General features: G+C 45.0%; 1 protein-coding gene across 1 annotated transcript in view; it reads left to right on the forward strand.

Annotated features, from left to right (window-relative positions):
- FANCI (Fanconi anemia complementation group I) overlaps window positions 1-12,498 on the forward strand; it is a 78,969-nt gene that overhangs the window by 62,920 nt on the left and 3,551 nt on the right. The window contains exons 25-35 of the mRNA XM_001926870.6: window positions 1,343-1,509; window positions 2,122-2,198; window positions 3,080-3,196; window positions 6,367-6,418; window positions 7,227-7,354; window positions 7,452-7,520; window positions 7,705-7,798; window positions 8,113-8,300; window positions 9,551-9,604; window positions 9,687-9,746; window positions 12,056-12,127. Coding sequence (XP_001926905.3) covers window positions 1,343-1,509; window positions 2,122-2,198; window positions 3,080-3,196; window positions 6,367-6,418; window positions 7,227-7,354; window positions 7,452-7,520; window positions 7,705-7,798; window positions 8,113-8,300; window positions 9,551-9,604; window positions 9,687-9,746; window positions 12,056-12,127 — 1,078 coding nt within the window. The remainder of the gene's footprint in view (window positions 1-1,342; window positions 1,510-2,121; window positions 2,199-3,079; window positions 3,197-6,366; window positions 6,419-7,226; window positions 7,355-7,451; window positions 7,521-7,704; window positions 7,799-8,112; window positions 8,301-9,550; window positions 9,605-9,686; window positions 9,747-12,055; window positions 12,128-12,498) is intronic.

Below are 12,498 nucleotides of genomic sequence, written 5' to 3' on the forward strand. Positions count from 1 at the left end.
AAAAAATGGGTAAAATATTTGAACAGACACTTTACCAAAGATGCGCAGGTGGGCACAAAAGGATGATGAGTTCCTATCGTGGCGCAGTGGAAATGAACCTCACTGGGAACCATGAGGTTGCGGGTTCAATCCCTAGCCTTGCTCTGTGGGTAAGAATCCAGCATTGCCGTGAGCCATGGTGCAGGTTGAAGACATGGCTCAGATCTGGCGTTGTTGTGGCTCGGGCATAGGCCGGTGGCTACAGCTCCGATTAGACCCCTAGCCTGGGAACCTCCATATGCCGAGGGTGTGGCCCTAAAAAGGAAAAAAAAAACAAAAACAGAAAAGGATGATCAACATAATCTTTAGGTAAATGCAAATCAAAATCACAATGAGATATCACTAACACCCCATTAATATGCTGAAACAAAAATACCAGGAGTTCCTGTCGTGGCACAGTGGTTAACGAATCTGACTAGGAACCATGAGGTTGCGGGTTCGATCCCTGGCCTCGCTCAGTGGGTTCAGGATCCGGCGTTGCAATGAGCTGTGGTGTAGGTTGCAGACGCGGCTTGCTTGGATCCTGCGTTGCTGTGGCTCTGGTGTAGGCTGGTGGCTCTGATTATTCTCCTATCCTGGGAATCGCCATATGCTGCGGAAGCGGTCCTAGAAAAGGCAAAAAGACAAAAAAAAAAAAAAAAAAAAATACTCACCATGCCAGGTGTTCTCATGGGTGTGGAGGAGTCTGAACTCTTAGGCAGTGTTGGTGGAAATGTAAAATGATGCATCCGCTTTTGAAAAAAGTCAAGCACACACCTACCACCCGATACACTTGTTCCACTCTTAGGTTTTTACCCAGAAAGAATGCAAGCAGATATCCACATAAAGGTTTGTATATGGCAGCTTTATCTGTAATAGCTGAATTTGGAAACAGCCAAAGAGTCTTTTGATGGATAAATTGGTGAATGGGTGAGCTGAGGTATATCCCTACTCAGCAATAAAACGGGTCCAATTAGAACATACCCAGCAACATAGATGAGTCTCAAAAGCATATGCCGTGAGCAAAGCCAGGCTCTGAAGGCTGCATAATGAATGATACCACTTTTATGTACTTTGTAAACAGTAAAACCATAGGGACAGGAAACAGATCAGTGGTTGCTTAGAAAACCACGGGGAAAGAATTGACTGCAAAGGAGCATGAGGGAACTTTGGGGATGATGGAAGTATCTTGATTGTGGGAATGAGTGTACAGCTGTGTAGGGTAGTCAGAATTCTTAGACCCATACATCTACAGAATCAGAATTTCAGTGTATGTAAATTGTACCTCAGTAAACCTGACTTTAAAAATATTGTTTTTTCCCAGGGTCTTGCTTTGGAGATACACTTCAATTCCTACTTCAGTGGAAGAGTTAGGGAAGAAAGAGAAAGGAAAGAGTATCTCACTGCTGTGCTTGGAGGGTTTGCAGAAGATATTCAGTGTCGTGCTGCAGTTCTACCAGCCCCAGATTCATCATTTCCTCAGGGCTCTGGGTGGGCATTTCAATGTTGATACATTGGCTTGAGCTGAGTTTCTCTTTCATAACCAAATCGTGTGTGTGTGTGTGTCTGTCTGTCTGTCTGTCTGTGTTTTGGGCCACACCTGTGGTGTGGAAGTTCCCAGGCTAGGGGTCGAATCAGAGCTATAGCTGCTGACCTATATCACAGCCATAGCCACGCAGGATCAGAGCTGCATCTGCAACCTACACCACAGCTCATGGCAATGCCAGATCCTTAACCCACTGAGTGAGGCTGGGAATCAAACCTGTATCCTCATGGATACTAGTCAGATTTGTTTCCACTGAGCCACAACGGGAACACCTTAAACAAAACTGTTGATTCTGTTTGTTAACCTACCAGAGGACACCTGAGAACAATCCTAATGTTGCTAAGGAGTGACATCTAGTGGATTTAGAGTTGGCACTTAACTGGATTACATTTAACCACAGTTACTAGAAAATGGAGTACAATATTAAGAAATTGCAGAATGTTAGGAATATAATTAAGTTTGTCTTCAGACTTTTCTGGTCTTCTAAAATTTTAGCTATGAACAGGCAATTTAAAAAAACCCATTTCAAAGAAGATAGAGTTCTTTTCCTTTCTTAGATGCCTCAGATAAGGAGGAAGAAGAGGTGGAAGTCAGCATCACTCAGAGAGCAGCATTCCAGATCCGGCAGTTTCAGGTGAGGGTCCTTGGAAAGGAGCTGCAGCAGGGCCAGCAGTGAGCAGGTAGGACTGGGGTCTTCTGGATCATCATCCAGGCAGCCAGACGGAACTCTTAGAATGAAAGATGATGCATTTAAAAGGATACCAGGCAGGATGTCTACGAGGCCACCCCAATCTGCAGTGCTCCTTGCCTCTGAGAATCACTGAGTTGATATTAAGAGGTAACCAGGAGCCCATTGAAGTATGAACTATAATTTGTCCTTGTCAGCCAGATTGCATAAAGCCTGGGCAAGGAAGCCTATTTAATTTCTAACCACTGGTTGTCACACTCTCCGGATCTTTTACCACAGAAAATATCTTTAATAAATAATTTTAAAGTTCCCATTATGTGCCAGCGACTGTTCCAGGTGCTGGAGATACAGCAGGGAATAAGAGAGAAAACCCTACCCTCACAGAGCTTACACTATAGTGGGAAGAGATCGACAGACAAAATAGAGAGTGTATGAGGTGGTAGGAGAGGAACAGAGAAAAGGAAAACAGGGAAGGTGTGTGGGGAACGCCAGCACTGGGACGTGGTCTAACCCTGGGCTCAGTGGATGGGCTTCAGGACTTTCGGAACTACCCCATCCTGGGTGCACTGTTCATTCCTGATGTACATTTGGCAGTGGATTGGAGGAGAACGAGTCCATAGCTTTCAGGAGAAAGCTCAGATTTACCATCCAAAATAGGATAGGAAACTACCTGTTCAATCTAAGTTTATTTTCCGATTTTATCCTCTTGGATTTTTGGTATTTTTTGAATCCTTTCTGTCCCAGCGTTAGGACTCTCTGCTAAGTGTCTCTACTTCCTGCTAGTAACATGTCTGGTAATGTTTCTGTATATGCTTTTCCTTTCTCAGAGGGCCTTGTTAAACATACTCAGCAGCCAGGAGGAAGACTTTAATAGCAAAGAAGCCTTCCTACTAGTCACTGTTCTCTCCAGCTTGTCCAAGCTACTGGAGCCCTCCTCCCCTCAGGTAAGACTACCACTCATTCAGTCCCACCTCGCATCCCTCAGAAGGCAGGAAGTGCTATGTCTTAAAGTATATACCTAAATGTCCTCTTGAAGTTTGGCTTTTTTTTTTTTTTTTTTTTTTGTCTTTTTGGTGCCAAACCTGCAGTATATATAAGTTCCCAGGCTAGGGGTCGGATCAGAGCTGCAGCCGCCAGCCTACACCACGGCAGCACGGGATCTGAGCCTCCTCTTCGACCTACACCACAGCTCACGGCAACGGCAGATCCTTAACCCACTGAGCAAGGGCAGAGAGCAAATGTGCAACCTCATGGATACTAGTCAGATTTGTTTCCAGTGAGCCATAACAGGAACTCCTCGCTGTTTTTTGGCCACACATATGGCAGTTCTCAGGCTAGGGATAGATCTTTAACCTGCTGAGCCACCAAGAAACTCCGAGTTCTGACTTATTTAAAATAATATATTCAGTTATGCTCCTGAATTAATATAAGATCTATAAGATGTATGCTTCCCTACATAGTGTTTCTACTGTGACATAATTACAGTTTTTGTTTGGCCATTGTCAAGGGTAAACAGTAAACACTATAGAAAATAAAATCCTGTTTATCTCTACACACTTCAACCTTAACCTTTGTTGTAATTCCCCTTATGGCTCAGTGGGTAGCAAACCCGACTAGCATCCATGAGGATGCAGTTTTGATCCCAGGCCTCAATCAGTGTGTTAAGGATCCAGCATTGCTGTGAGCTGCGGTGTAGGTTGCAGACATGGCTCAGATCTGGCATTGCTGTGGCTGTGGTGTAGCTCCGATTCCACGCCTAGCCTGGGACCCTCCATATGCCGCAGGTACAGCCCTAAAAAACAAAAAAACTAAAAGAAAAACCAGACTTCAGGAGTTCTTGTCGTGGCTCAGCCGTTAACGAATCTGACTGGCATCCGTGAGTACAAAGGTTCGATTCCTGGCCTCACTCGGTGGGCTAAGGATCGGGTGTTGCTGTGAGCTGTGGTGTAGGTCAGCAGCTACAGTTCCAGTTCAGCCCCTAACCTGGGACCCTCCATATGCCACAGGTGCAGCCCTAAAAAAGCAAAACAAAAACAGCCTTAACCTGTGTTTTTCTCCATTCTTGGTGCTTTCTTTTCTAAGGTGAAAGTATGTTAATTACCAAGATAGCTGACATTCAGCAGTTGGCTTTCTCATCATGGTGGCAGGTACTGACTTTGAGAGAGATTCAGCAAAAGGTGCTAAGTCAGAAAGCAGGGTCAGTTCTGCCAAGATAGGTTTTAGGTACATGTGTATGGGTCTTTCCACACAGAAAGTATGTACCCACATGAGCCTTCCTGCTGTGTCGCCGTGGGATCGGCGGTGTCTCTGCAGTGCCAGGATGCAGGTTTTATGCCCGGCCCAGCCACAGTGGGTTGAAGGATCCGGTACTATTCGCACCTGTGACTTGGCTCTGATCCCCGGCCCAGGAACTCCATATGCCATAGGGTGGCCAAAAAAGAAGAGAGAGAGAGGGACCACATTTTGTAGGTCTGTTCCATTCAGGAGTAATTTCCCTATAGGATAATAAAGAGTATCCTTGAGAGCCTAGGGCTTTGTGGTCCTTCGACAGCTACTTCCTGATCTGTGAGGAGACAAGTTGGAGTGTGAGCTCTTGCTTTAGGAAGAGTTAGCCAGACCATAGCCTGGTGTGTTATGGTGTCGAGCACTGAAAAGCAGACTAGTTTTTTTTCCATGTGGCCCAAAGAAAGTCCCTTTTCTGCTTGTTTCATCGTAGATCGAAACAAGATATCTCCACTTTTCTTTCATCTGCATTCTTTCATGTTGCTGCTTTTGCTGCAGGGGGCCCAGAGCTAGGAAAGAAACACAGAGAATTGGAACTTAGGGACATCTGAGGAAAAATAGATTTGGAAGGGCTAATATAAACAGGACATTTTTTTAAATTTAATTTTCACCATCCACTCCTCATAACTTCAGGTAAGTCTATTAAAAAAATTTTTTTTTCCTATTCTTTTTTGGCTGCCTCACGGCATATGGAGTTCCTGGGCTAGGGATCAGATCTAAGCCATGGTTGCAACCTAAGGCATAGCTTTCGCAGCACCAGATCCTTAAGCCACTGTGCTGGGCCAGAGATCAAACCTGTGTTCCAGCGCTCCTGAGACGCTGCCAATTCCGTGGCACCACAGTGGGAACTCTCTAAGATTTTTTAATTTAATTTTGAATGGGTAATAAAAGTCCTATGATTTGGAAACCAGAAATTATAAGAAGATTTATAGGAAATGGTCTCCCTCCTTTTCGTGTTCTCCATCTGTTCCGTTCTTTTTCTCCCAAATAATAAATACCTTCTTTTAGTTTCTTATGTAAAGAGTTGTTTTATTCCTGTATAGCAATATGAATATAGATTCTTATTCCCAACCCTACCTCTCTTCACACAAAAGCTTGTTCAGTGTCCTGTTTTATTTATATAAGTTCACAGAGAACTTTCAATTCGTTAGACTCTGAATTTCTTTTCCCCCAACGGATCAAAAACTGAATTTTCACTGGTCGTTTTACACTTGAGTATCACTGCACTGCAGTGCCTCTGTGGCTGAAAGCCCGTGCCAAAGAACCACCGAAGCAGAAAGCCGATTGTGCATCTGGCGGTGCAGGACCTATTGTCCCAGACCTTATGCCCACCCGAACTCTGATTGTTGCCTTTTTTCCTTTTCCTTTCCTGCTTCCTTCTAACCTCCTGTGGTTTCTTGGCTCCTGAAAGTTAATTCAGCTATCTCTGTGGTCAGGATCTTACTCTCTTGCCCATCTCTGTCAGCTTACTATCCTTAAAGATGTCTCAACTGCACAGAAGCTGGGGCATGGAAAGGGAAAAAAGTGCTTTAGCCCCAGACTGGATAGGGGCAGAGGGAACACAGAGGTAAGAGCCTAGACAGGACCTTTGGCCATTAGTGAGGGCGTAGACATTGCAAATTCAGTCATAGGCTGCATTTAAGACAAGTATCAAGTCTTCTCATAATTTTGGATTGACTTTTGTCCTGTTTTTAGTAGATTACCACTGTAGATCTAGGCATGTGTTGCCTGGATGATTTGCTTAGACCTGGAAAAGCCTAGGGCTCTTTCAGTCTGACAGCACCTCCATCTGTCTTTTGACATGTTTCTATAATATCTAAATGATCTCTAGTTTGTGCAGATGTTATCCTGGACATCCAAGATTTGCAAGGAAAACAGCTGGGGTAAGTTTCTTGGCGTGTTTCCTTTTAGGCTTTATATAAAGTCACTCCCACCAAACAGCGTTTAGAAAATTATACCTTCACCAGAGCAGCCAAAATGAAAGAACACACAATACCAGTACCCAAGAGTTGGAAAGAATATAGTGCACTTGAACTTCTCATTCACTGCTGCTGGAAGGGCGAGTCGGTATAACACTCTGGAAGATTGTTCAGCAACATCTGACTGCTAAAATTAAGCATATGCATATGATCCAGCCCCTCCACTCCCAGCAAAAGTAGATGGAAGAATTCTCACAGCAGCACCTTCTCATAGGCAAAGTTAAACCCAGGTGTTTATCCACAGTAGAATGGATAAAGGAATTGTGCTGTGTAGTCACAGTGCAATACTGCACAGCAGTGAAAGTGAACAGAGTCCTCTAACACATAACAGAGGAATCTCACAGACGTAGTGTTGACCAAACAACAACAGACGCAGAAAGAGTACTTGCTATGCAATTCCATTTAGATAAGGTTCAAAATCAGACAAAACTAGGTGTGGGGTTACAAGTCAGAATAACTGTTTCCTTGGTAGGATGATGAGGGGGATCCGGCTGCTGGTAGGGTTCTGTTTCTTGACCTGTGTGCTAGTGTTGCAGTGAGAGTGATAGCAGTAAGGGGAAGTGTCTCCCTTCTTGGGGGCTTGTGGACACAGCGCAGCACAGGGGTCTCACGCCTGAAACGTGACTGGCTATATGTTCCAGTGAGGCTCCCCAACCTTCTAAAAGACTGACTAGATTATAACATCTTAATTTTCTTTCCTTCCTACTCGTAGAGGATGCCTCATTTTGCAAGGGCTTGATGAATTTGCTCTTCAGCCTCCATGTTTTGTGTAAGAGTCCTGTCACCCTGCTGCGTGACCTATCCCAGGATATCCACGGGCATCTTGGAGACATAGACCAGGTACCAGCGTGAGCCTTCAGTACAGCCCCTGAGTTGGGGAAATAGGCCAGGGGACAGCCTCACTGTCATGACATCCCACCTGTCTTTCCTTCCCCAGGATGTAGAAGTGGAGAAAACAAACCACTTTGCAATGGTGAATTTGAGAACAGCTGCCCCTACAGTCTGTGTAAGTGTTGATCTTGGACCCTTGGGCAATAGCCTTGTCATACTTTGCATTTTACTTCCTGTGTGGAGTGAATTACAGTGGCTCACATCCTGCGGCCTGTAACCATGGCAGGTGGCCATGGTTATTGTATTATACCAGCAGCCAGGTGCAGTGAGCCATGGCAGGCATTTTTTTTCTTTCACAGCTAGTTGTTCTGAGTCAAGCTGAGAAGGTCCTAGAAGAAGTGGACTGGCTTATAACCAAGCTTAAGGGACAAGTGAGCCAAGAAATCACACCAGGTAAGATGAGTCGGGGGGGGGGTGGTTCCAGGAATTGTGATCGAAGCAAAGCCATGGAGGCCCACATGAAGGCAGAGGCCCTGAGCTCTATGTGTTCATCGGTTTGTTGGTGCTGGATTTCCAAAGGAACGAAAGAAGTAGGAGGCAGTGTGGCTTATGACAACACAGTTATGAAGAGATTCTGCCTGACGAATTACCTGCTCATTTTCCCTACAGGATTCCTAGTTAATGATGTTCAGTTGGTTTCTAAATCTCACCTGAACTAGAAAACAAGGCCACTTGGGTTTGAATGTGCCATTTTCATTTCCCTTCAGAAGAGGCCTCTTCTCAGACAACTCTCCCAAGTCATCCCATTGAGAAAGCCATCATCATACAACTGGGAACTCTGCTTACCTTTTTCCATGAGCTAGTGCAGACGGCTCTGCCATCGGGCAGCTGTGTGGAAACCTTGTTAAAGGACCTTTGCAAGATGTACACCATCCTCACAGCACTTGTCAGATACGTGAGTATTGGAGAACTGGTCATCACCCCCATCCTGCCCCACCTAGCAGGCCACTACCCACTGCTGCAGAAAGCCCCTGTGCTGAGCTCTCGCCTGCATCTCTGCAAGTCATGGTTCCATCAGGAGGTGGCAGGTGTCTCCACCGGCCTGGAAAAAACAGTTGATGGCATAATTCTAAATCTGTTTTTAGAGGCCCTTATTTCCTTTGCATATTAAGTATGTGGCATCCAATTGAGAGTGCAGCTATAGAGGAGTTCCTGTTGGTGGCTCTTCAGGTTAAGAACCCGACTAGTATCCATGAGGATGTGGGTTCGATCCCTGGCCTCACTCAGTGAGTTAAGGATCTGGCTGAGATCTGGTGTGGCTGCGGCATGAGCCGGCAGCTGCAGCTCCAATTTGCAGTTCCCAGACCCCTAGCCTGGGAACTTCCATATGCTGCAGGTATGATCCTAAAAAGACCAAAACAAGCAAACAAAAACTACAGATTTAATTTGATATTTAATCAGAATTTAATTGGATTCCAGTTGCACAAAAAATTAGGCTATTTCAAAGCAGTCTGGGCACTGAAAAGGTGTTTGTTCCTTTAACAGGAAGGTGTTATGCCTTGCAGGTCAGGTAACTAGGGCAGGGAGTAAGTTTATTTTTAAAAAATTCAAAGCAGACGTACCCTTGAGTTTAGGTTACTGCTTCTTAGAATCTATTAACAGAAACTTTCTTTGTACTTGGCAATATTTTATTTTCAACAGACATCCAAAGAGTGTTAAGAACCTGGTGATTTAGTTCTGACTCTAGTGATGATTTGCATTAAATACTTAGACACAGACAACCCAAGAAAGATGCTGGACCACCTTACACCACATACTCAAACAGCAGTGCAGCTATTTCTGTAAAGCTGTAGCTCTGGCTGTGTGGTGTGGCCATTAAGCTTCTGTGGTAGAAATACTGAGAACCTTCAAAATTGACACCTTTTTTTTTTTTAAGGAAAAATAGCAAAGTCATTGGTTTAAAGCAATAAACTGCACAAGTCAGAAATAGGAGCCCTTTTCGCCTTCTGTCTGGGAAGCTTTTGAAGCTTAGAGGAGGAAGAAGAGGAATCCTTAAGTCTAGGATTTTCCGTGAATATGGTAGCTTGTTTTATTTTCCCTCTCCCCTTAGTAGTAAGTCACACTCCATTTGCTCAGAGTCACCTACCTATGGTTTCATGGGACATTTATATAAGTTGACATGCCAATCTTGGAACCTCTTATTAGTATCTCCAGGTGTGTCAGCGGTCTGGAGGAATTCCGAAAAATATGGAAAAGCTGGTGAGTTGAGAATGCCTTTCCTAGGAATGGGGGAAACATCTTATTCCTACAATTACATTGGTTTCCTTCTCCTTTGCTGCAGGTGAAGCTCTCAGGTTCACATCTGACCCCTCTGTGCTATTCTTTCATTTCCTACATGCAGGTAAGTGAGTCAGAGCCTGCATCAAAATGTATCTTCAAGTGAGAACAGACCCCTCACATTCCCAGGCGACGGCCAGGCCACTTGAGCTGAGCATACATGAAGTTTGTTCCCTGTTTACCATAAGCCAGAGGTGCCCATTTGAGAACAAGCCAAGGCAGGAGGAAATCTTTATATATATAAGACAAATGAAAGTTTGATTTAGAGAAAACACATTTGATGTTTGCACTTGGAGCCGGGAAGAAACAAGCATGCTTGGGTTCAGCGAGCTGGTTTATTTCTGGATGATTCCACATCCATGCCGTCGGGTATCCTTTGGGGATGTGAGTGAAGCCGCAGCGAGCATAGCGAGGACGAATGAAGTGACGCACGGATGGTGCTTCACACAACACCAGGCAAGCGTCTCTACCTGTCACCTCTTCTAGTAAGATGAACGTAGTCTCACAGCAGCGTTTCCCAGACTGAGCTTTGGAATGTTCTGCCAAATGGTAATGTTAGTTATTTAAAAAGCCAAGGACAGATAGCAAATTAAGAGGCAAAGTTGTGACCCAAACCTGGGTACTTTGACTCTGCAACAGGGGTCAGCAAACTTTCTCTGCAAAGGGCTAGATGGTAAGCGCGTTTAGGTTTTGCAGGTCATATAGTTGGTGTCATGACTAAACTCTGTTGTTGAAAGTAGCCATGGTCAGTATACAAATGAATGAGCTTGGCTGTGTTCAGTAGCAGTTTTCTTTTGGGGGAGAGGAGGGGGCCATGGCATACAGCAGCGTAATGTGGGAGCTCAGCTAGGGATTGAACCCCGGCTGCAGCATTGAAAGTGCCAAGTCCTAACCACTACACCACCAGGGAACTCCCCAAACTTTTTTTCATTCAAAACAAGCAGTTTGGCTGGATTTGGCCTATAGGTTGTAGTTACCCAACCCCTCTGCTCTAGGATCATACTTGATTCTTGCTGACATGTAAAATGTTGGAAGGTTTTGGGGTTTTGCGTTCGACCCAGGTCTCAAGCATTTGCTTCTACATATCACCAGGCACCTTCTAGACTATTTTTTCCTGTATTACACAAAAACCTGGATATTTCTTCCCTTCTCTATCCATACTTAGAGCCATACTTGACAAGTCAGCTGATCCACAGGCATTTTTTCTTTGTTAGAGAGCCCATGGTTCCATTAACTCCAACTTTTATCTAGAAGTCTGGGTTGCATTTGCCAATCTTTCAGATCTATTTATTCTCTCGTAGCCCCTTCTTTTTTCCCCATAGTCTCGGATCTTAATAGGAAGAAAGCAATGAAAGCCATTGCTCAAAACTGTCTACCTTTAAGAGATGCTTCTCTCCTAGCTGCAGTTTAGTCCTGCCTGAACCAGCAGAAATGGGCAGTAGATGGGGTTGATTTGGTGAGTTTCAGTGAGGGCCCATCTTGGGTACAACCTTTAGGAAGACGGCTTACTTCTCATTTGTTCACAGTTCTATGGCTGTTTCTCTGCCCCTCCTTTAAAAAGTCTTTACCCTCTACCCTGCCTTCCAAGGCCAAGAATAGGTTTCTTCAGACCAGCCTCTCTGGGGTTCCTGCATTTTCTTATTTTCCAGAACATGCCGTGTGAACCATGTTCCTGCCTCTCATGTGGCGCCAGTAAAATAATTTCTCCATTTGCAAGTCTATTTTTCTTTTACTTGGAGCCTGACATGTTCCATTCTTTGAGAGCATAGAACTCCCCTTCAGGAAGAAGGTTCTTCTCTGTGTACCTCACACTTGGGTAGTTTTTCTCCCCTGTTTCTCCTGATTCATGTCTCAGTTCTCTTCTGCCTCATCAGAATCCTGTACCTCTTGGTTCCTTTCTCTAGGAGCTCTTTATTCTCTGGGAAACAAGTGTTCCTGTGACCTTTAAACCCTCCTGGAGCACATAACCACTTGTCATGTAGGACGGATGGCTCCGGGAACAGCCTCTCCAGCGTCCTCTCCTCTAGGCACCCCTTTAGCTAACTCCCCAGTAGGGAAACCCCTATCCCTGCTACCACCTTGCCAGCCCCCACTTTCCCAGCCCTTCTGTGCCTCGCTGTGCCCTGGGCTGGCTGATATAATAGTGGTTCACTTTCATGTGCCAATGCGAAGAGCAAGACTGTAAACCTCCCAACAACAAAAACTACAAAGATACTATCTGGGGATTATGGAGTGTCACAGGATGTCCCCACCTTCCAGCATCTGCTGCAGGACAGTCTCTTCACCCAGACTTTGTAGTCACCTTACTAGAAAATTGCCACCGGGCTGCAGAAAAATCTTCAGGAATGAGAGAATTTGTTGTTGTTTCTTTAGAACAAGAAGAGTAAGAGCCTAAAACATACGGGAGAAAAGAAGGAGAAAGCCGCTGCGGGTGCCTCGGCCGTGGTAAGCCGCTGCCGGTGGTCACTCGGGTGTGACTGCGGGAGTCTGCAGGGGACTGGGCTACGGGAAAGAGGCCCCAGGCTATGTGGTCCATTTATACCAAATGTCCAGAGAAGGCAGATCTCAAAAGGCAGATTCGTGGTTGCCTAGACTGGGGAGTGGGGTGGCAGTGGGTTGTTGGAAAAACTGCAAAGGTGCCTGCCAGGACGGGTACAGGGTTTCTTTGAGGGGGGAGATGTGAAAATGATCGAAAATTGATTATGGTGATGGTTGTACAACTCTCTCAATGAACTGTACAATGTAAATGGGTAAATTGTATGGTGTGTGAATTGTATCTCAGTAAAGCTGGGAAAAAAATATTTCTGTATGGCTGC

The sequence above is a fragment of the Sus scrofa genome, chromosome 7 (genome assembly GCF_000003025.6).
Source record: "Sus scrofa isolate TJ Tabasco breed Duroc chromosome 7, Sscrofa11.1, whole genome shotgun sequence".
Lineage (NCBI taxonomy): Eukaryota > Metazoa > Chordata > Mammalia > Artiodactyla > Suidae > Sus > Sus scrofa.